Source organism: Bombina bombina, chromosome 6 (genome assembly GCF_027579735.1).
Source record: "Bombina bombina isolate aBomBom1 chromosome 6, aBomBom1.pri, whole genome shotgun sequence".
Classification (NCBI taxonomy): domain Eukaryota; kingdom Metazoa; phylum Chordata; class Amphibia; order Anura; family Bombinatoridae; genus Bombina; species Bombina bombina.
The window spans coordinates 636,544,777-636,568,655 of record NC_069504.1 but is presented as its reverse complement, the minus strand read 5'-3'; the positions used below and the strand labels follow the sequence as shown (position 1 = coordinate 636,568,655).

The 23,879-nt window shown below is 42.7% G+C and overlaps 1 protein-coding gene across 1 annotated transcript in view; it reads left to right on the top strand.

Moving 5' to 3' along the window:
- The window catches only part of DET1 (DET1 partner of COP1 E3 ubiquitin ligase), a 184,366-nt gene that overhangs the window by 46,980 nt on the left and 113,507 nt on the right, over positions 1-23,879 (top strand). The window contains exon 2 of the mRNA XM_053717657.1: positions 13,433-13,624. Within this exon, the coding sequence (XP_053573632.1) occupies positions 13,433-13,624 (192 nt within the window). The remainder of the gene's footprint in view (positions 1-13,432; positions 13,625-23,879) is intronic.

The following is a 23,879-nucleotide window of genomic DNA, read 5'->3' as shown; positions in this document are numbered from 1 at the left end:
TTTAGAGGTTGTCGTGGGGTCACGTCCTGGATTAAACTCAGAGTGCAAGGGTGTTGTTTAAGTTCGCCCTAGCATTTGGGTCTTCTGGACATTTCCTAACCCGACAGTTTCATTACTTTATACACTTGTTAACGATAGAAGACAGGGTCTCAGTGGGACTCCTTTATCTTTATGGAAGCATAGGGTTGATATCTTCTGAGGGTGATTATTGAACAGGGGGACTTTTTAATCGTATATTATGTGATTTGACTGCTTATGTGTAAGAATGTTTGGGCTACTATGCTGATATGGAGCATACAGGTTATCTCTTTGGGGAGCTGCGCAGTTCCTTTTTATTAAGATGATGCGCTTTTTACTTAGCGGGGCTAGGTCCTGCATGAGCACCATGTGACTGTGAGTAGTCATGTTTTTTTCCCATCTTCTGATTCATGACCGGGTGTCTGCGGAGAGGTGCATCTTCTCTATCTGTCTGCGTCATAGGAGGTGCTAAGTGCCCAAGCCTTTGGGGGTATAAGGTGTCAGTTGTTTGTTTTTTCTTTTCTATAAATTGATATAGACAAGCTATGGAGGATTCTGATATAGAGGATTCCTCCGATACAGATTTTGATACCTGTGTAGATTGTGAGGAGGCCCGGGTAAACCAGCCCTCTCAATTATGTTCCGTATGACATATTAAGGTGTTCTCAGCAACCAATGTGTGTATTCCCTAGATACTGTTCCTTCATATGCAGTTGTCCCAGGTTCCGACCCTCCTTCACCTGTCAGGTTTGTTTACACCAGAGGTTACTACCCAGTACTGCATGGCCATCTCTACGGTCTTAGCTGTGTTACTTATCCCTGCTCCGCGTAAGTGAAGGGGTAATCCGGGCTCTCATCGCCCATGGACACTCGTGTAAAATAGTGGTTGTGTCCGATCAGTCTCTGAGGATGTGGTTCCCTCTGAAGCTTCAGAGGAAGATCCTCTTGGGACCGCCGCCTGCGTTTACTCCTGAGAGAGGTTGTTAGAGGTGCCTAGTACTGATCCGTCAGTTGCATCTCAGTCTTTTAAATCTTATAATGATCTTATCTAGACGTGGGAAGGAGGGGATCCTATTCCTTGTCGTCTTGCATTACCTTTTTTGTTTTAGAATCCCAGTTCCGTGCTCTATGGGGGATTGTGTTGTATTACATGCCGGACCGGTTTTTCATTTGCACTATCCTTTTCAGGGCGTTGCCTGTTTTTCTTTGCTTTACTATTCCGGTTCGGATAGTTGTTTGTTTTTTGTTTTTTAGAGCTCTGGGTTGTTATAGAAACTCTTCTTCGTACTTGGTACTGTCGACTTTGATGTTCGAGATTGCTGGAGTTTTCCAATGGAAGCTTCTAGTTTTTTGGTCGAGGTGATGTTCCCTCGATTTATAGATCTGAAGTTAAGCCTCAGAGCTTATTTCCGTGTTGTTATTCTCAGTTTTCTAGCCCTGCTGGGACTTAAGAATTTCCTATTCTTTATGTTTTTTATGACATACATGACTTACTCTGGATGGCAGTCAGGACCCGTTTTGGGTAATAGTCAAGTGTGTTTTTTCCCTCTTCCTCAGAGAAGGAGCTCTTCTGGTCCAGGCAGAACAGGTCCATCTATACTGGAGTTCAGGCAGGACCTTTTGGATGGGCGCGGGATCCTGGATCATAGGGGTCCGTGGGTCCTGGAGGACGGAGTGAGCTTTTTCTTCAGGCCTTCTGGACTAGGTGACCTTGTCCCGGTACCCTTCACAGTGTCTTTCTCTGTTGATATAGTCCAAAAGGGGAGGGGTTTTTCTCGTCCTTTGTGGGTCCGATGTTTTTAGGCAGAGCTTATTGGATCTCTTTGGTCAGTGGGAATTCACGGTCCATTCTACCGGGATGTAGGCTGGAGTTATCTTTCTGGCTTCAGAGCAGTCCAGTGTAGCCTGGTTATCTTGGTGGCTTTGCATCCAGATGCTGTTGCTGGAAAATCAATTCCTTTCTTCCTTGTTTAAGCAGGTCCAGGTCCTAGGGACCGTTTTTTCTTCTGGAACCTCGTTGGATACTAAGTTTTCTTGAGGTCTGAGGTTTAATGTGACAGTTGCCTGTTTCTAGGGGTTGCGGTGGCTCCTGAGTCTTGACGGTTCTGTTTTTTCCAGAGTCTACTAGTAGACTTTTTTGGGATTGTTTCCTGCTGATTCCACCCTTAGATGTGGACCTAGACTGGAGATCTGGTGTTGGCACCAGGCTGACTCCTTTGGATACAGCTTGGTCTTTTCAGACAGGAAGGCTCTTGGCCTTTGAACTTGCAAAGTTAGAATACGTCATCGTTTTCTGCCCTCCAATTCACCTTCAGGCCTTTATTGGCACAGTGGGGGTGGGGTGATGTTTTCAGCCCAGGCCGTGTCTTTGACATAACATTGGGGGTTTTGTTTCTGTCTGAGCAGTCTTTTCCTTTGGATACTGGTTGGGAATTCGTTCTCCAGTGTTCGGTCCTGATCTCCCGGTGTGGGGGATTTTTATACTAGTACACCGGGGCAGTTTTGTCTTGGTTGCTTCCCCGTCAGCAGGGTGAGAGTGAGGCCAGGAATTTTCCTTCCAATTATCTTGGTGATTTTCTCTTTCCAGTCGGGCATTTTGCTCTGAGGTCTGGTTTGCTAGCTTCATTCCAGTTGGGACCTCTTAGTGAGTAAATTATTTGTGACTTAGTGAGTCCCTCGTGTGTAGACAGTAGGGTCTCGAATTTGGCCCACCACGGGTCTTGGTGGTGCTTCATTCTCTGCACATGCTCTTTCAGAGCGGATGTTACTTACAATTGTCCGTTTTGTTCTGTCTATTCAGAGTTTATCAACTGTGGAACTGAGGAAAGCAGATCAAGTTCTTATCTGAGGTCCACTGGCCTTCATGGGCTCAAAGATTTGGTTTCTGGTTTAGCAAGCTGTAGGCTTGGAGTTTTGAATCCTGCGGTGACAGGTTTCCTAAATTCTAATTTTCGTCCGTGTCGCTCTTTTTCGAGGTTGGTCCGATTCTCTCTGTAGTGGGTGACTGTTGGGACTGTTGCCATTTTTATGCCCGGGAGTGTGTTTGCACGGTTAGAGGCTTCGCTATCTGATACTTCCCTTGTGGTGGGGACCTACAGGGTTAAGGTCTCTTACACCTTCTGGGGCGATTTGCGAGGCTTCACTGGGACCTAGTTGAGAGAAGGTTTTCCTTTCTGCAGGGTTTCAGCTGTAGTAGCCGGATGTTTAGCTTAGCTGCCTAGCAAGTGGAAGGTTTGCAGTTTGAAACCTGCTGCAGCTACTTCACCTTGAATGTGTGCTCGCAAGCTGTTTTTATCGGTCTTTCCTTTAATTTGTTTTGGTTCCTCGTCTCCTATTCTAGGTGTTGAGGTCTCCATTCTGGTGTCAGGCGGAACTAGCTTGGCTGGTCCTTCTTCTGGTTTCTAGAGTATCTTCTTCCCCTCTAAAATGAGCTGGTGAAGGGTTTGTCTAACTGGTTCTTGTTTGAGAGGCTGCCTGCCAAGATAATCTGGGTTGGCCTAACTGCCCGGCAAGCGGAAGGTTGCAGATGGACCCTGTTATGGTTCCTTTTTCTGGTATGTTTTCACAGGTAGTTTTTCCTATCTGTTGGTACTTGGTTCAGAAATCTTTGATCTTCCAAGTGTTAAGTTATTTTGTTAGTGCTCTGCCTGCGGCAAGGGTTGACAGGTCTATTTCCTGCTCTTTTAAGGTTGGATTTGTCCTTCAGGAGTTACATCAGTTTTCCTTTGTACCTGTACAGGAGGTGTTTTTGAATCTTATTCAAGGACATATTTCGTCTGTTGTGGGGTTTCCACGTGTTATAGTTCCGATGTTGCAACTATTACAATATGTTTTCCTTCTTGGGTTCTCCCTTCTAATAGGACTATCCATTGTCCAAATGGGATGAGGTTCCTTGAAGTTTTTGTCAGACTTTATCAGAACGTTCGTTTTTTTTCCTTTAGGTCTGGGAAGTGCAAGGTTTGGAAACTGATTAACTTCCTCCTTGTTGGTGGAGGTGTGTGTTTAGCTGGCTTTAGAAAACAGCAGGACACGAGCCTCCTCAGAGGTCTATGACTCAGTTTGAGTGTGGTGACACCTTGAGAGTCTCTGACATGAGTTCCTATGGTTCTGATTTTAGGACAGCTACTTGGTCCTCCTAACATCCTTACATTATTTTCTATAAGTCTTGCTTCTATGGAAGCCTTCGGAAGTTTTTTTTTGCAGACTGTGGTGTCCTCAGATTGGGCCGCCTTTTATTTATCCCTCCCGTTAGCATTCAGTGTCCTCTGTAGCTTGGGTATAATGTTCCCACAAGTAATGAATGCAGCTGTGGACTTTCCCTGTATTTAGAAGGAAAACATAAATTATGACTTACCTGATCATTTTCTTTCCTTCGATACAGGGAGAGTCCACAGCTCTCTCCGGTGGGCGGCCTTAAATTTAATTTTTTTTTCTTCTGGCACCTATTTCTCCTACTGTTCCTTGTTCCCTCGGCAGAATGACTCGGGGATGGAGGAAGTGGGGGAGATATTTAAGCCTTTGGCTGGGGTGTCTTTGCCTCCTCCTGGTTGGCCAGGTTCTGTATTCCCACAAGTTATGAATGCAGCCGTGGACTCTCCCTCTCAGCAGTAGCCTTCTCTGCAATAGGTATGCTTGCTCTTGAAAGAGATCTTGGAAGGGGAGTTAGACTAATTTGATGGCTATATATTATCGGAATTGACCCTTAAAGTGAAAGTAAAGTTAGGTGGTTAGCTTAGCACAGTTAGATCTGTTAGTTAAAAATTATAGGAGTTTAATTCATCGTTTTTATTTAAGCTATCTCTAAATAACATTATAGCCAAATACAAACTGATGTTTTTCATATTTTTAAATCTCCCCGCTTACCGATACATATTTTACTTCCTTGTCACGTTTTCATTACAACCAATTGACTTTCTGGCCGATCGGCGGCCGTGAAGCTACGTCATCCTAATATGTCATCTATTGCGCATGCGCAAAATCTGTTCCACATAATTCTGTCGGACGCGCGTGCCCAATTCGTGTATGCGCACAACTTTCTCTTGTTAAGTGTATCCAGTCCACGGATCATCCATTACTTGTGGGATATTCTCCTTCCCAACAGGAAGTTGCAAGAGGATCACCCACAGCAGAGCTGCTATATATCTCCTCCCCTCACTGCCATATCCAGTCATTCTCTTGCAACTCTCAACTAAGATGGAGGTCATAAGAGGACTGTGGTGTTTTATACTTAGTTTATTTCTTCAATCAAAAGTTTGTTATTTTTAAATGGTACCGGAGTGTACTGTTTATCTCAGGCAGTATTTAGAAGAAGAATCTGCCTGCGTTTTCTATGATCTTAGCAGAAGTAACTAAGATCCTTTGCTGTTCTCACATATTCTGAGGAGTGAGGTAACTTCAGAGGGGCAATAGCGTGCAGGTTTTCCTGTAATAAGGTATGTGCAGTTAAAATATTTTTCTAGGGATGGAATTTGCTAGAAAATGCTGCTGATACCGAAGTAATGTAAGTAAAGCCTTAAATGCAGTGATAGCGACTGGTATCAGGCTTATTAATAGAGATACATACTCTTATAAAAGTGTATTTTAAAACGTTTGCTGGCATGTTTAATCGTTTTTTACATATGTTTGGTGATAAAACTTATTGGGGCCTAGTTTTTTCCACATGGCTGGCTTGAAGTTTGCCTAGAAACAGTTCCCTGAGGCTTCTCACTGTTGTAATATGAGTGGGAGGGGCATATTTTGGGGGTTTTTTGCACAGCAAAAATTACAGACACAGAAATCCAGCTTCTTCCTGCATGATCCAGGACTTCTCTGAAGGGCTCAAAAGGCTTCAAAAGTCTTATTGAGGGAGGTAAAAAGCCACAGTAGAGCTGTGGCAGTTGTTGTGACTGTTTAAAATACGTTTTTGTCATTTTTTATTCCGTTTTTGGTATTAAGGGGTTAATCATCCATTTGCAAGTGGGTGCAATGCTCTGCTAACTTATTACATACACTGTAAAAATTTTGTTAGTGTAACTGCGTTTTTTCACTGTTATTTCAAAATTTGGGAAAATTTGTGTTTCTTAAAGGCGCAGTAACGTTTTTTATATTGCTTGTAAACTTGTTTAAAGTGTTTTCCAAGCTTACTAGTCTCATAGCTAGTCTGTTTAAACATGTCTGACACAGAGGAACCTACTTGTTCATTATGTTTGAAAGCCATGGTGGAGAATGTGTACTAAATGTATTGATTTCACCTTAAACAGTAAAGATCAGTCTTTATCTATAAAAGAATTATCACCAGAGGGTTCTGTCGAGGGGGAAGTTATGCCGACTAACTCTCCCCACGTGTCAGACCCTTCGCCTCCCGCTCAGGGGACGCACGCTAATATGGCGCCAATTACATCAGGGACGCCCATAGCGATTACCTTGCAGGACATGGCTGCAATCATGAATAATACCCTGTCAGAGGTATTATCTAGATTGCCTGAATTAAGAGGCAAGCGCGATAGCTCTGGGGTTAGGAGAGATACAGAGCGCGCAAATGCTGTTAGAGCCATGTCTGATACTGCGTCACAGTATGCAGAACACGAGGACGGAGAGCTTCAGTCTGTGGGTGACATCTCTGACTCGGGGAAACCTGATTCAAAGATTTCTAATTTTAAATTTAAGCTTGAGAACCTTGAGAACTTGCTTGGGGAGGTATTAGCTGCTCTGAATGACTGTAACACAGTTGCAATTCCAGAGAAATTGTGTAGGCTGGATAGATACTATGCAGTGCCGGTGTGTACTGACGTTTTTCCTATACCTAAAAGGCTTACAGAAATTATTAGCAAGGAGTGGGATAGACCCGGTGTGCCCTTTTCCCCACCTCCTATATTTAGAAAAATGTTTCCAATAGACGCCACTACACGGGACTTATGGCAGACGGTCCCTAAGGTGGAGGGAGCAGTTTCTACTTTAGCAAAGCGTACCACTATCCCGGTTGAGGACAGTTGTGCTTTTTCAGATCCAATGGATAAAAAATTGGAGGGTTACCTTAAGAAAATGTTTATTCAACAAGGTTTTATTTTACAGCCCCTTGCATGCATTGCGCCTGTCACTGCTGCGGCGGCATTCTGGTTTCAGGCCCTGGAAGAGGCCATCCAGACAGCTCCATTGAATGAAATTATTGACAAGCTTAGAACGCTTAAGCTAGCTAACTCATTTGTTTCTGATGCCATTGTTCATTTGACTAAACTAATGGCTAAGAATTCCGGATTCGCCATCCAGGCGCGTAGGGCGCTATTGCTTAAATCCTGGTCAGCTGACGTGACTTCAAAGTCTAAATTACTCAACATTCCTTTCAAGGGGCAGACCTTATTCGGGCCTGGCTTGAAGGAAATTATTGCTGACATTACTGGAGGCAAGGGTCATACTCTTCCTCAGGACAGGGCCAAATCAAAGGCCAAACAGTCTAATTTTCGTGCCTTTCGAAATTTCAAGGCAGGAGCAGCATCAACTTCCTCCGCTTCAAAACAAGAGGGATCTGTTGCTCATTCCAGACAGGCCTGGAAACCTAACCAGTCCTGGAACAAGGGCAAGCAGGCCAGAAAGCCTGCTGCTGCCCCCAAGACAGCATGAATGGCCCCCTATCCGGAAACGGATCTAGTGGGGGGCAGACTTTCTCTCTTCGCCCAGGCGTGGGCAAGAGATGTTCAGGATCCCTGGGCGTTGGAGATCATATCTCAGGGATATCTTCTGGACTTCAAAGCTTCTCCTCCACAAGGGAGATTTCATCTTTCAAGGTTATCAGCAAACCAGATAAAGAAAGAGGTATTCCTAAGCTGTGTGCAAGACCTCCTAGTAATGGGAGTGATCCATCCAGTTCCGCGGACGGAACAAGGACAGGGATTTTATTCAAATCTGTTTGTGGTTCCCAAGAAAGAGGGAACCTTCAGACCAATCTTGGATCTAAACATCTTAAACAAATTCCTCAGAGTTCCATCATTCAAAATGGAAACTATTCGGACCATCCTACCCATGATCCAAGAAGGTCAGTACATGACCACAGTGGACTTAAAGGATGCCTACCTTCACATACCGATTCACAAAGATCATCATCGGTTCCTAAGGTTTGCCTTTCTAGACAGGCATTACCAATTTGTAGCTCTTCCCTTCGGGTAGGCCACTGCCCCGAGAATTTTTACAAAGGTTCTGGCCTCACTTCTGGCGGTTCTAAGACCGCGAGGCATAGCGGTGGCTCCGTATCTAGACGACATCCTGATATAGGCGTCAAGCTTTCAAATTGCCAAGTCTCCTACAGAGATAGTTCTGGCATTTCTGAGGTCGCATGGGTGGAAAGTGAACGTGGAAAAGAATTCTCTATCACCACTCACAAGAGTCTCCTTCCTAGGGACTCTTATAGATTCTGTAGAGGTGAAAATTTACCTGACGGAGTCCAGGTTATCAAAACTTCTAAATCTTGCCGTGTCCTTCATTCCATTCCACGCCCGTCAGTGGCTCAGTGCATGGAAGTAATCGGCTTAATGGTAGCGGCAATGGACATAGTGCCATTTGCGCGCCTGCATCTCAGACCGCTGCAATTATGCATGCTAAGTCAGTGGAATGGGGATTACTCAGATTTGTCCCCTCTACTAAATCTGGATCAAGAGACCAGAGATTCTCTTCTCTGGTGGCTTTCTCGGGTCCATCTGTCCAAGGGTATGACCTCTCGCAGGCCAGATTGGAAGATTGTAACAACAGATGCCAGCCTTCTAGGTTGGGACGCAGTCTGGAACTCCCTGAAGGCTCAGGGATCGTGGACTCAGGAGGAGAAACTCCTCCCAATAAATATTCTGGAGTTAAGATCAATATTCAATGCTCTTCTAGCTTGGCCTCAGTTAGCAACACTGAGGTTCATCAGATTTCAGTCGGACAACATCACGACTGTGGCTTACATCAACCATCAAGGGGGAACCAGGAGTTCCCTAGCGATGTTAGAAGTCTCAAAGATAATTCGCTGGGCAGAGTCTCACTCTTGCCACCTGTCAGCGATCCACATCCCAGGCGTAGAGAACTGGGAGGCGGATTTTCTAAGTCGTCAGACTTTTCATCCGGGGGAGTGGGAACTCCATCCGGAGGTGTTTGCTCAACTGGTCCATCGTTGGGGCAAACCAGAACTGGATCTCATGGTGTCTCGCCAGTACGCCAAGCTTCCTTGTTACGGATCCAGGTCCAGGGACCCGGGAGCAACGCTGATAGATGCTCTAGCAGCTCCTTGGTTCTTCAACCTGGCCTATGTGTTTCCACCATTTCCTCTGCTCCCTCGACTGATTGCCAAAATCAAACAGGAGAGAGCGTCGGTGATTCTGTTAGCGCCTGCGTGGCCACGCAGGACCTGGTATGCAGACCTAGTGGACATGTCATCTCTTCCACCATGGACTCTGCCTCTGAGGCAGGACCTTCTAATACAAGGTCCTTTCAATCATCCAAATCTAATTTCTCTGAGACTGACTGCATGGAGATTGAACGCTTGATTCTATCAAGGCGTGGCTTCTCGGAGTCAGTCATTGATACGGAAGCCTGTCACCAGGAAAATCTACCATAAGATATGGCGTAAATATCTTTATTGGTGTGAATCCAAGAGTTACTCATGGAGTAAGGTTAGGATTCCTAGGATATTGTCCTTTCTCCAAGTGGGTTTGGACAAAGGCTTATCAGCTAGTTCTTTAAAAGGACAGATCTCTGCTCTATTCTTTTGCACAAGCGTCTGGCAGAAGTTCCAGACGTCCAGGCATTTTGTCAGGCTTTGGTTAGGATTAAGCCTGTGTTTAAAACTGTTGCTCCCCCGTGGAGCTTAAACTTGGTTCTTAAAGTTCTTCAGGGAGTTCCGTTTGAACCCCTTCATTCCATTGATATTAAACTTTTATCTTGGAAAGTTCTGTTTTTGATGGCTATTTCCTCGGCTCGAAGAGTCTCTGAGTTATCTGCCTTACATTGTGATTCTCCTTATCTGATTTTTCATTCAGACAAGGTAGTTCTGCGTACAAAACCTGGGTTTTTACCTAAGGTGGTTTCTAACAGGAATATCAATCAAGAGATTGTTGTTCCATCATTGTGTTCTAATCCTTCTTCAAAGAAGGAACGTCTTTTGCATAATCTGGACGTAGTCCGTGCCTTGAAGTTTTACTTACAAGCTACTAAGGATTTTCGTCAAACATCTTTCCTGTTTGTCGTTTACTCTGGACAGAGGACAGGTCAAAAAGCTTCGACAACCTCTCTCTCCTTTTGGCTTCGGAGCATAATACGCTTAGCCTATGAGACTGCCGGACAGCAGCCCCCTGAAAGGATTACAGCTCATTCTACTAGAGCTGTGGCTTCCACCTGGGCCTTTAAAAATGAGGCCTCTGTTGAACAGATTTGCAAGGCTGCGACTTGGTCTTCGCTTCACACCTTTAAATTTTACAAATTTGACACTTTTGCTTCTTCGGAGGCTGTTTTTGGGTGAAAGGTTCTACAGGCAGTGGTTCCTTCCGTTTAAGTTCCTGCCTTGTCCCTCCCATCATCCGTGTACTTTAGCTTTGGTATTGGTATCCCACAAGTAATGGATGATCCGTGGACTGGATACACTTAACAAGAGAAAACATAATTTATGCTTACCTGATAAATTTATTTCTCTTGTAGTGTATCCAGTCCACGGCCCGCCCTGTCCTTTTAAGGCAGGTCTAAATTTTAATTAAACTTCAGTCACCACTGCACCCTATGGTTTCTCCTTTCTCGTCTTGTTTCGGTCGAATGACTGGATATGGCAGTGAGGGGAGGAGCTATATAGCAGCTCTGCTGTGGGTGATCCTCTTGCAACTTCCTGTTGGGAAGGAGAATATCCCACAAGTAATGGATGATCCGTGGACTGGATACACTACAAGAGAAATAAATTTATCAGGTAAGCATAAATTATGTTTTTTGTGGACACTGCTGCTCCGTATCATTATTGAAGAGCCCTGATTGCCGATTTGGGCATGCGCAATGTGTCCCTGATCGCCTATTTGCGCATGCGCAATGTGTTCACTTATCGACGATTTGCGCATGCGCAATGTGTCCCCTGATCGTGAACGCGTATTTAAGGTAAAGGCCTAAAAATACAGGAAGAGGAGGGTGGGCGGAGCAAGGACGAATACAGTAAGCAAATAAATTAATAAAATATAACGTTAATCTTTGCAAAAAAAAAAATCAACCAACATAGCAATGCATTTATATTACTGCTAAATATTACATATATGTTTTGCTGAGGTTAAAATTTTACTTTCACTTTAAGGTGTCCCATTCTAATCCCTAGATGCCGGATGGAGTTTGAGTGCGAATACCGTTCTTTGTGGAGGAGCTCTAGGCACAATGTTATCTGTATGACACACGTGAACTTACGCTCTCTAGCCGTGAAAAACTGCCAAATACTTTGAAATAAGTGACGGCCTTCAAGGTTTTAGAAATTAGCACGTGAGCCTACCAAGGTTTAGCTTTCAACAAAGAATACCAAGACAACAAAGCAAATTTGATGATAAAAGTGAATTGGAAAGTTGTTTAAAATTGCATTCCCTATCTGAATCGTGAAAGTTTAATTTTAACTAGACTGTCCCTTTAAAGCTTTGTGTGGGGTGTCTTTGCCTCCTCCTGGTGGCTAGGAAATGAATTCCCACATGTAAGGATTTTCGTGGACTATCACCACAAAGAAAGGAATTTATCGGGTAAGAATATAAAACATTTTTTGTGAGCATACGGTTTTACCTGTTTTTAACATGCTCCAAGCTCCTCTATTACTCAGCAGTAGCCTTCTCTGCAATAGATATGCTTGCTCTTGAAAGAGATCTTGGAAGGGGAGTTAGACTAATTTGATGGCTATATATTATCGGAATTGACCCTTAAAGTGAAAGTAAAGTTAGGTGGTCAGCTTAGCACAGTTAGATCTGTTAGTTAAAAATAATAGTTTAATTCATCGTTTTTATTTAAGCTATCTCTAAATAACATTATAGCCAAATACAAACTGATGTTTTTCATATTTTTAAATCTCCCCGCTTACCGATACATATTTTACTTCCTTGTCAAGTTTTCATTACAACCAATTGACTTTCTGGCCGATCGGCGGCCGTGAAGCTACGTCATCCTAATATGTCATCTATTGCGCATGCGCAAAATCTGTTCCACACAATTCTGTCGGACGCGCGTGCCCAATTCGCGTATGCGCACAACTTTTTGTGGACACTGCTGCTCCGTATCATTATTGAAGAGCCCTGATCGCCGATTCGCGCATGCGCAATGTGTCCCTGATCGCCTATTTGTGCATGCACAATGTGTCCCCTGATCGTGAACGCGCATTTAAGGTAAAGGCCTAAAAATACAGGAAGAGGAGGGTGGGCGGAGCAAGGACGAATACAGTAAGCAAATAAATTAATAAAATATAACGTTAATCTTTGCAAAAAAAAAAACAACAAACATAGCGATGCATTTATATTACTGCTAAATATTACATATATGTTTTGCTGAGGTTAAAATTTTACTTTCACTTTGTGTCCCATTCTAATCCCTAGATGCCGGATGGAGTTTGAGTGCGAAAACCGTTCTTTGTGGAGGAGCTCTAGGCACAATGTTATCTGTATGACACACGTGAACTTACACTCTCTAGCCGTGAAAAACTGCCAAATACTTTGAAATAAGTGACGGCCTTCAAGGTTTTAGAAATTAGCACTTGAGCCTACCTAGGTTTAGCTTTCAACAAAGAATACCAAGACAACAAAGCAAATTTGATGATAAAAGTGAATTGGAAAGTTGTTTAAAATTGCATTCCCTATCTGAATCGTGAAAGTTTAATTTTAACTAGACTGTCCCTTTAAAGCTTTGTGTGGGGTGTCTTTGCCTCCTTCTGGTGGCTAGGAAATGAATTCCCACAAGTAAGGATTTTCGTGGACTATCACCACAAAGAAAGGAATTTATTGGGTAAGAATAAAAAACATTTTTTGTGAGCATACGGTTTTACCTGTTTTCTAGTCGTCAGGGCTCTTCCTACAACAAACATGCAATATGGCTAAAGCGCTGATTAGAGAACAGTTTAAACCGTTCCCTCACAACAAATATGACTTGAAATTGGCGGCCAGAGCCTGAAGTATTTTAATTTAACTTCTACTTTAAAAATTAAGTTATAGCGCATTTTCATTACAACTGTTGAATTAAACTCCATCTAAAATATCACTAACATCCTTCTGTTTATCCAAAGGGGAGAGTTTACTATCACTTTAAAGTTTCGTGTTAGTTTAGTAATTCTTGCATATTTGTAAAGTAAGCATTAAACTGACATTTGTCTTTTTTTTTTAAGAAAAACATACTGTTTCATAGCAATGGAAAGCATATTGCACTTTCTCTCAAAGTGTTTGCATTATCAAAGAAATTCACTTTTGTTTTCTGGCCTTAGGTTTAAAGACACTATTGTGAATGCAAAATATGGAGGCCATACAGAAGCAGTAAGGAGGTTGCTTAGCCAACTGCCTATCAGTGCCCAGTCCTACAGTGGAAGCCCTTATCTTGATTTGTCACTCTTCAGCTATGATGACAAGTGGGTGTCTGTCATGGAGAGACCTAAAACTTGTGGGGATCACCCAATCAGGTAAAAAATATAATACGACAACTGCCAATGACAAAGATCCCCATTTTATGATTTTCTGGTCATATTCAGTGCTGTAATATTTAAAGGGACATTCCAGTCAAAAGTGAAATGTACATCAGTGCATTTTACTTTTGAATAGAAGCCTATTTGCAAGTGGTCATGCATGTGCACGTGTAGCATGTCTAAATATTCTTCTAGCACCAGCATTTTAAACAGCACTTCTAGCACTTTCTCAGTGTGTTGGATCTTTCGGGGCACATTGTTGATTTTTCCCCCCTTTCCCTTAAAGGACCATTATAGTGTTAAAATGGAATGGTCTAATCTGTTAGAGCATGTAATCTTAACACTAGCAACACTGTAATGCTTTTGTGTTTAACCCACCCAAAGGGCTTTAACCACAGTTAAAATCCCACTCTGGTCCAGAGCGGAAACTGACGCTGTTTCAGTCAGCAGCACTAGTCAGACAGCTGGGTTGGGACATTAAGCATGTGTTTAACCCCTTTGTCAATTTTAAACACAAATCATTACAGCATCACTAGTTTTAAAATGACATCATCTAACTGTTTAGAGAATGTACTTTTTAACACTATATTGGCTCTTTTAATTCTGTTATCCTGCGGCTAGCACTCCAAGGGTTAAGGGGAAGGAGTATGTGCATTCAGTTTTCTCATAACTGCCATAGGGACTAACTATTATTTTTTTTTCTACTCAACAGTTGAGAAGGTTTTCAAAGTGTGAAGCACACTACAGAGCTTTTGGTTTTCCTTTGTAATGTTGTAATATGAACAAGTTACTTCAGCAGCCCTTAAAGGGACAATGTACATCTTAAAAAATTAAACGTTTATTTTCATGCATATGAAGGAGCAACAATTATATATATATTAAATCCATCTGGCAAAATCTTTTGTGGAGAACACTGGATAGGCTAGCTAAAGCAGCCTTTAATAAAACAATTCAGGCTTAGCCTGTAGTTTCTTTTTATAGGTCACCTCATACTACCCTGAAACCTAATTCTACTAGACAAAATTAACTGTCTTTTGGTGACTTGCTGTCATTGTTTTTTCTTTTCTTGGTTGTAGTTTCATACTAGAAACATTTCTTTTTTAAGATACGATGAGTCCACGGATTTCATCCTTACTTGTGGGATATTCACCTCCTGGCCAGCAGGAGGAGGCAAAGAGCACCACAGCAGAGCTGCTATATATAGCTCCTCCCTTCCCTCCCACTCTAGTCATTCTCTTTGCCTGTGTTAGTAGTAGGAAGGGGTAAAGTGAGGTGTTAGTTTAGGTTCTTCAATCAAGAGTTTATTGTTTTTAAAATGGTACCAGTGAGTGCTATGCTGTTTATGTTTTTGCTTAGCTGATACATTTATTTATATCCGGATATGTAGAGTCCATTACCCCACACTTTTTTTATGAGTTATTTTTGTCTACACTTCAGGCACCTATACACCTTTGTGTTATTTATTTTCCATTTCCTTTTGGTCGAATGACTGGGGATTATGGGTAGGGGAGTGACGCTTAACAGCTTTGCTGTGGTGCTCTTTGCCTCCTCCTGCTGGTCAGGAGTGATATTTTACTAGTAATTGATGACGTTGTGGACTCTCCATATCCGGAAATAAATTTTTCAGGTAAGCATAAATTTAGTTTTCTTCTGTTATGTGTGATCAGTCCACGGGTCATCATTACTTCTGGGATATAACTCCTCCCCAACAGGAAATGCAAGAGGATTCACCCAGCAGAGCTGCATATAGCTCCTCCCCTCTACGTCAGTCCCAGTCATTCTCTTGCACCCAACGACTAGATAGGATGTGTGAGAGGACTATGGTGATTATACTTAGTTTTTATGACTTCAATCAAAAGTTTGTTATTTTAAAATAGCACCGGAGCGTGTTATTACTTCTCTGGCAGAGTTTGAGGAAGAATCTGACAGAGATTTTTTACTATGATTTTAACCGGAGTCGTTAAGATCATATTGCTGTTCTCGACCATCTGAGGGAGGTAAAGGCTTCAGATCAGGGGACAGCGGGCAGATGAATCTGCATTGAGGTATGTGGCAGTTTTTATTTTCTGAATGGAATTGATGAGAAAAGCCTGCCATACCGTTAAAATGACATGTATGTATACACTTCAGTATTCTGGGGATGGTATTTCACCGGAACTACTGTGTTAAAGGTCACTAATCCTTTTAATAACTATTCTCATGTTAAACGTTTTTGCTGGAATGTAGAATCGTTTACATTGCTGAGGTACTGTGTGAATAAATATTTGGGCATTATTTTCCACTTGGCAGTTTTTTGCTTTAATTGTGACAGTTTCGTTTCTCTTCACTGCTGTGTGGGAGAGGGAGGGGCCGTTTTTGGCGCTCTTTGCTACGCATCAAAAAATTCCAGTCAGCTACTTTTATATTTCCTGCATGATCCGGTTCATCTCTGACAGATCTCAGGGGTCTTCAAACTTCTTTGAAGGGAGGTAAATTCTCTCAGCAGAGCTGTGAGAATTCTTATAGTGACTGTGTATAAAAAACGTTGTTTTGTTTTCTTATGTACAAATTTAATTAGTGTTGTTTTTTACTAATGGGAACAAACCTTTGCTAAAAGTTGTGTTGTTTTAAAGTTTGATGCAATAACTGTTTTTCAGTTCATTATTTCAACTGTCATTTAATCGTTAGTACCTCTTTGAGGCACAGTGCGTTTTTTTGCTAAAAAAGATTATAACCAAGTTGTAAGTTTTTTTGCTAGTGTGTTAAACATGTCTGACTCAGAGGAAGATATCTGTGTCATTTGTTCCAATGCCAAGGTGGAGCCCAATAGAAATTTATGTACTAACTGTATTGATGCTACTTTAAATAAAAGTCAATCTGTACAATGTGAACAAATTTCACCAAACAGCGAGGGGAGAGTTATGCCGACTAACTCGCCTCACGCGACAGTACCTGCATCTCCCGCCCGGGAGGTGCGTGATATTTTGGCGCCTAGTACATCTGGGCGGCCATTACAGATAACATTACAAGATATGGCTACTGTTATGACTGAAGTTTTGTCTAAATTACCTGAACTAAGAGGCAAGCGTGATCACTCTGGGGTGAGAACAGAGTGCGCTGACAATGCTAGGGCCATGTCTGATACTGCGTCACAGCTCGCAGAGCATGAGGACGGAGAGCTTCATTCTGTGGGTGACGGTTCTGATCCAAACAGATTGGACTCAGATATTTCAAATTTTAAATTTAAATTGGAGAACCTCCGTGTACTACTAGGGGAGGTCTTAGCAGCTCTCAACGATTGTAACACTGTTGCAATACCAGAGAAACTGTGTAGGTTGGATAAATACTTTGCGGTACCGGCGAGTACTGACGTTTTTCCTATACCTAAGAGACTAACTGAAATTGTTACTAAGGAGTGGGATAGACCCGGTGTGCCGTTCTCACCCCCTCCAATATTTAGAAAGATGTTTCCAATAGACGCCACCACTCGGGACTTATGGCAAACGGTCCCCAAGGTGGAGGGAGCAGTTTCTACTTTAGCTAAGCGTACCACTATCCCGGTGGAGGATAGCTGTGCTTTCTCAGATCCAATGGATAAAAAATTAGAGGGTTACCTTAAGAAAATGTTTGTTCAACAAGGTTTTATATTACAACCCCTTGCATGTATCGCGCCGATTACGGCTGCGGCAGCATTTTGGATTGAGTCGCTTGAAGAGAACCTTAGTTCCTCTACGCTAGACGACATTACGGACAGGCTTAGAGTCCTTAAACTAGCTAATTCTTTCATTTCGGAGGCCGTAGTACATTTAACCAAACTTACGGCTAAGAACTCAGGATTCGCCATACAGGCACGCAGGGCACTGTGGCTAAAATCCTGGTCAGCTGATGTTACTTCTAAGTCCAAATTACTTAATATACCTTTCAAGGGGCAGTCCTTATTCGGGCCCGGTTTGAAAGAAATTATCGCTGACATTACGGGAGGTAAGGGCCACGCCCTACCTCAAGACAAGGCCAAAGCTAAGGCTAGACAGTCTAATTTTCGTCCCTTTCGGAATTTCAAAACAGGAGCAGCATCAACCTCCACTGCACCAAAACAGGAAGGAGCTGTTGCTCGTTACAGGCAAGGCTGGAAGCCTAACCAGTCCTGGAACAAAAGCAAGCAGGCCAGGAAACCTGCTGCTGCCCCAAAGACAGCATGAACCGAGAGCCCCCGATCCGGGACCGGATCTAGTAGGGGGCAGACTCTCTCTCTTCGCCCAGGCCTGGGCAAGAGATGTTCAGGATCCCTGGGCACTAGAGATCATATCTCAGGGATACCTTCTAGACTTCAAATTATCTCCCCCAAGAGGGAGATTTCATCTGTCAAGGTTGTCAACAAACCAGATAAAGAAAGAAGCGTTTCTACGCTGCGTACAAGATCTGTTAACAATGGGAGTGATCCATCCGGTTCCGTGGTCGGAACAAGGACAAGGGTTCTACTCAAACCTGTTTGTGGTTCCCAAAAAAGAGGGAACTTTCAGGCCAATCTTAGATTTAAAGACTCTAAACAAATTCCTAAGAGTTCCATCGTTCAAAATGGAAACTATTCGGACAATCTTACCCATGATCCAAGAGGGTCAGTACATGACCACAGTGGATTTAAAGGATGCTTACCTTCACATACCGATCCACAAAGATCATCACCGGTATCTAAGGTTTGCCTTCTTAGACAGGCACTACCAGTTTGTAGCTCTTCCATTCGGATTGGCTACGGCTCCAAGAATCTTCACAAAGGTTCTGGGTGCCCTTCTAGCGGTACTAAGACCGCGAGGGATTTCGGTAGCTCCGTACCTAGACGACATTCTAATACAAGCTTCAAGCTTTCAAACTGCCAAGTCTCATACAGAGTTAGTTCTGGCATTTCTAAGGTCGCATGGATGGAAAGTGAACGAAAAGAAGAGTTCTCTCTTTCCTCTCACAAGAGTTCCATTCTTGGGGACTCTTATAGATTCTGTAGAAATGAAGATTTACCTGACAGAAGACAGGTTAACAAAACTTCAAAATGCATGCCGCGTCCTTCATTCCATTCAACACCCGTCAGTAGCTCAATGCATGGAGGTGATCGGCTTAATGGTAGCGGCAATGGACATAGTACCTTTTGCACGCCTACACCTCAGACCACTGCAATTATGCATGCTAAGTCAGTGGAATGGGGATTACTCAGATTTGTCCCCTGCTCTGAATCTGAATCAAGAGACCAGAAATTCTCTTCTATGGTGGCTTCATCGGCCACACCTGTCCAGGGGAATGCCATTCAGCAGGCCAGACTGGACAATTGTAACAACAGACGCCAGCCTACTAGGTTGGGGCGCTGTCTGGAATTCTCTGAAGGCTCAGGGACTATGGAATCAGGAGGAGAGTCTCCTTCCAATAAACATTCTGGAATTGAGAGCAGTTCTCAATGCCCTTCTGGCTTGGCCCCAGTTAATAACTCGGGGGTTCATCAGGTTTCAGTCGGACAACATCACGACTGTAGCTTACAGCAACCATCAGGGAGGGACAAGAAGCTCCCTAGCAATGATGGAAGTATCAAAGATAATTCGCTGGGCAGAGTCTCACTCTTGCCACCTGTCAGCAATCCACATCCCGGGAGTGGAGAACTGGGAGGCGGATTTCTTGAGTCGCCAGACTCTTCATCCGGGGGAGTGGGAACTTCATCCGGAGGTCTTTGCCCAAATACTTCGACGTTGGGGCAAACCAGAGATAGATCTCATGGCGTCTCGCCAGAACGCCAAACTTCCTCGCTACGGGTCCAGATCCAGGGATCCGGGAGCAGTTCTGATAGATGCTTTGACAGCACCTTGGAACTTCAGGATGGCTTATGTGTTTCCACCCTTCCCGCTGCTTCCTCGATTGATTGCCAAAATCAAACAGGAGAGAGCATCAGTAATTCTAATAGCACCTGCTTGGCCACGCAGGACTTGGTATGCAGATCTAGTGGACATGTCATCCTGTCCGCCTTGGTCTCTACCTCTAAGACAGGACCTTCTGATACAGGGTCCATTCAAACATCAAAATCTAACTTCTCTGAAGCTGACTGCTTGGAAATTGAACGCTTGATTTTATCAAAACGTGGTTTTTCTGAGTCGGTTATTGATACCCTGATTCAGGCTAGGAAGCCTGTTACCAGAAGGATTTACCATAAAATATGGCGGAAATACCTATACTGGTGCGAATCCAAAGGTTACTCCTGGAGTAAGGTTAGGATCGCTAGGATATTGTCTTTTCTACAAGAAGGTTTAGAAAAGGGTTTATCAGCTAGTTCATTAAAGGGACAGATTTCAGCTCTGTCCATCTTGTTACACAGACGTCTGTCAGAAAATCCAGACGTCCAGTCCTTTTGTCAGGCTTTAGCTAGGATCAAGCCTGTGTTTAAAGCTGTTGCTCCACCATGGAGTTTAAACTTAGTTCTTAACGTTTTACAGGGTGTTCCGTTTGAACCCCTTCATTCCATTGATATAAAAATGTTATCTTGGAAAGTTCTGTTTTTAATGGCTATTTCCTCGGCTCGAAGAGTCTCTGAGTTATCAGCCTTACATTGTGATTCCCCTTATCTGATTTTTCACTCAGACAAGGTAGTTCTGCGTACTAAACCTGGGTTCTTACCTAAGGTAGTCACTAACAGGAACATCAATCAAGAGATTGTTGTCCCATCCTTGTGTCCAAATCCTTCTTCAAAGAAGGAACGTCTTTTACACAATCTGGATGTAGTTCGTGCCCTCAAGTTCTACTTGCAGGCAACTAAAGATTTTCGCCAAACTTCTTCCTTGTTTGTCGTTTACTCTGGACAGAGGAGAGGTCAAAAAGCTTCTGCTACCTCTCTCTCTTTTTGGCTTCGTAGCATAATACGTTTAGCCTATGAGACTGCTGGACAGCAGCCTCCTGAAAGAGTTACAGCTCACTCCACTAGAGCTGTGGCTTCCACTTGGGCCTTTAAGAATGAGGCCTCTGTTGAACAGATTTGCAAGGCTGCAACTTGGTCTTCGCTTCATACTTTTTCCAAATTTTACAAATTTGACACTTTTGCTTCTTCGGAGGCTATTTTTGGGAGAAAGGTTCTTCAGGCAGTGGTTCCTTCTGTATAATGAGCCTGCCTATCCCTCCCGTCATCCGTGTACTTTTGCTTTGGTATTGGTATCCCAGAAGTAATGATGACCCGTGGACTGATCACACATAACAGAAGAAAACATAATTTATGCTTACCTGATAAATTCCTTTCTTCTGTTGTGTGATCAGTCCACGGCCCGCCCTGTTTTAAGGCAGGTAAATATCTTTTAAATTATACTCCAGTCACCACTTCACCCTTGGTTACTCCTTTCTCGTTGATTCTTGGTCGAATGACTGGGACTGACGTAGAGGGGAGGAGCTATATGCAGCTCTGCTGGGTGAATCCTCTTGCATTTCCTGTTGGGGAGGAGTTATATCCCAGAAGTAATGATGACCCGTGGACTGATCACACAACAGAAGAAAGGAATTTATCAGGTAAGCATAAATTATGTTTTTTCCTTTCATGATTCAAATAGAGCATGCAATTTTAAACAACTTTCTAATTTACTTCTTGTATCATTCTTCATTCCCTTAGTATCTTTTGTTGAAAAGCAGGGACATAAGATCAGGAGTGTCCACGTGTTTGGTAGCAGTTTTGCAAGAATATTATCCATTTGCAAGAGCACTTGATGTCAGAACTATTTCCTGCCATGTAGTGCTCCAGACACCAGCTAGGTACCTCTTCAATAAAGAATACCATGGGAATTAAGCAAACATGATAATAGAAAAAAAAATGGAAACTTTTTTAAAATTGTATGCTCTTTCTCAATCTGAATTGGGCTTCATATCCATGTAATCATAATTCCTTGTGGCATTAAATTCTCAAACATTGTCATGGTGATACAAAGCACAGTTCTAGTGTGGGCAGGCTAATAATTGCAAATTCTACACAATCTATATTTCTCTTGTTAAGTGTATCCAGTCCACGGATCATCCATTACTTATGGGATATTAACTCCTCCCCAACAGGAAGTGCAAGAGGATTCACCCAGCAGAGCTGCTATATAGCTCCTCCCCTAACTGCCATTACCAGTCATTCTCTTGCACCCAACGAATAGATAGGATGTGTGAGAGGACTGTGGTGATTATACTTAGTTTCATACCTTCAATCAAAAGTTTGTTATTTTATAATAGCACCGGAGTGTGTTATTCCTTCTCTGGTAGAATTTGAAGAAGAATCTACCTGAGTTTTTCTATGATTTTAGCCGGAGTAGTTAAGATCATATTGCTGTTTCTCGGCCATCTGAGGAGAGGTAAACTTCAGATCAGGGGACAGCGGGCAGATTAATCTGCAAAGAGGTATGTAGCAGCTTATTATTTTCTGACAATGGAATTGATGAGAAAATTCTGCCATACCGATATAATGTAAACTCAGCCTTAAATGCAGTAGCAGCAACTGGTATCAGGCTGTCATGTATGTATATTTTACACTTCAGTATTCTGGGGAATGGCACTTCACTGGAATTATACTGTATGCATAAAACTTTAGCCTAATTTGCAGGGACTAGCAACAGGCTTTTTAATAACACTCAATTTATTAATGTTAAACGTTTTTTGCTGGCATGTAAAATCGTTTAATTTTCTGAGGTACTGGGTGAAAAAATGTTTTGGGCACTATTTTTTTTTTTTCCACTTGGCAGTCGTTTTATTTAATTTATGACAGTTTACTGATCTCTCTCACTGTTATGTGTGAGGGGGAGATTCAGTCAGAAGTTTATTGTCTTCCCTGCATGATCCGGTTCATCTCTACAGAACTCAGGGGTCTTCAAAACTTATTTTGAGGGAGGTAATCACTCACAGCAGAGCTGTGAGATTGTAGTTGACTGTGATAAAAAAACGTTTATTTCTGTATTTATTTATTTATTTTTTCTGCTATCAGGGTTAGTTATCCTTTGCTAATGGGAGCAATCCTTTGCTAAAATTGTGTTTTTTACAAAGGTTTGATGCTATAACTTTTCAGTTTATTAATTTTCAACTGTCATAACTTTTTCTGTGCTTCTTATAGGCACAGTACGTTTTCATATTATAGTAAATTACTTGAAAAGTATTTCCAAGTTGCTAGTTTATTTGCTAGTGTGTTAAACATGTCTGATTCAGAGGAAGATATCTGTGCTATATGTGCTAAAGCCAAAGTGGAGCCCAATAGAAATTTATGTACTAACTGTATTGATGCTACTTTAAATAAAAGTCAATCTGTACAAATTGAACATATTTCACCAAACAACGAGGGGAGAGTTATGCCGACTAACTCGCCTCACGTGTCAGTACCTGCATCTCCCGCTCGGGAGGTGCGTGATATTGTAGCGCCGAGTACATCTGGGCGGCCATTACAAATCACATTACAGGATATGGCTACTGTTATGACTGAAGTTTTGGCTAAATTACCAGAACTAAGAGGTAAGCGTGATCACTCTGGGGTGAGAACAGAGTGCGCTGATAATATTAGGGCCATGTCAGACACTGCGTCACAATTTGCAGAACATGAGGACGGAGAGCTTCATTCTGCGGGTGACGGTTCTGATTCAAACAAACTGGATTCAGATATTTAAAATTTTAAATTTAAGCTGGAAAACCTCCGTGTATTACTAGGGGAGGTGTTAGCGGCTCTGAATGATTGTAACACAGTTGCAATACCAGAGAAAATGTGTAGGTTGGATAAATATTTTGCGGTACCGGCGAGTACTGACGTTTTTCCTATACAGAGACTTACTGAAATTGTTACTAAGGAGTGGGATAGACCCGGTGTGCCGTTCTCACCCCCTCCGATATTTAGAAAGATGTTTCCAATAGACGCCACCACACGGGACTTATGGCAAACGGTCCCTAAGGTGGAGGGAGCAGTTTTTACTTTAGCTAAGCGTACCACTATCCCGGTGGAGGATAGCTGTGCCTTTTCAGATCCAATGGATAAAAGTTAGAGGGTTACCTTAAGAAAATGTTTGTTCAACAAGGTTTTATATTGCAACCTCTTGCATGCATTGCGCCTGTCACGGCTGCAGCAGCATTTTGGTTTGAGTCTCTGGAAGAGACACTTGAATCAGCTCCATTAGATGAGATTACACACAAGCTTAAAGCCCTTAAGTTAGCTAACTCATTTATTTCAGATGCCGTAGTACATTTAACTAAACTTACGGCTAAGAATTCCGGATTCGCCATTCAGGCACGCAGAGCACTGTGGCTAAAATCC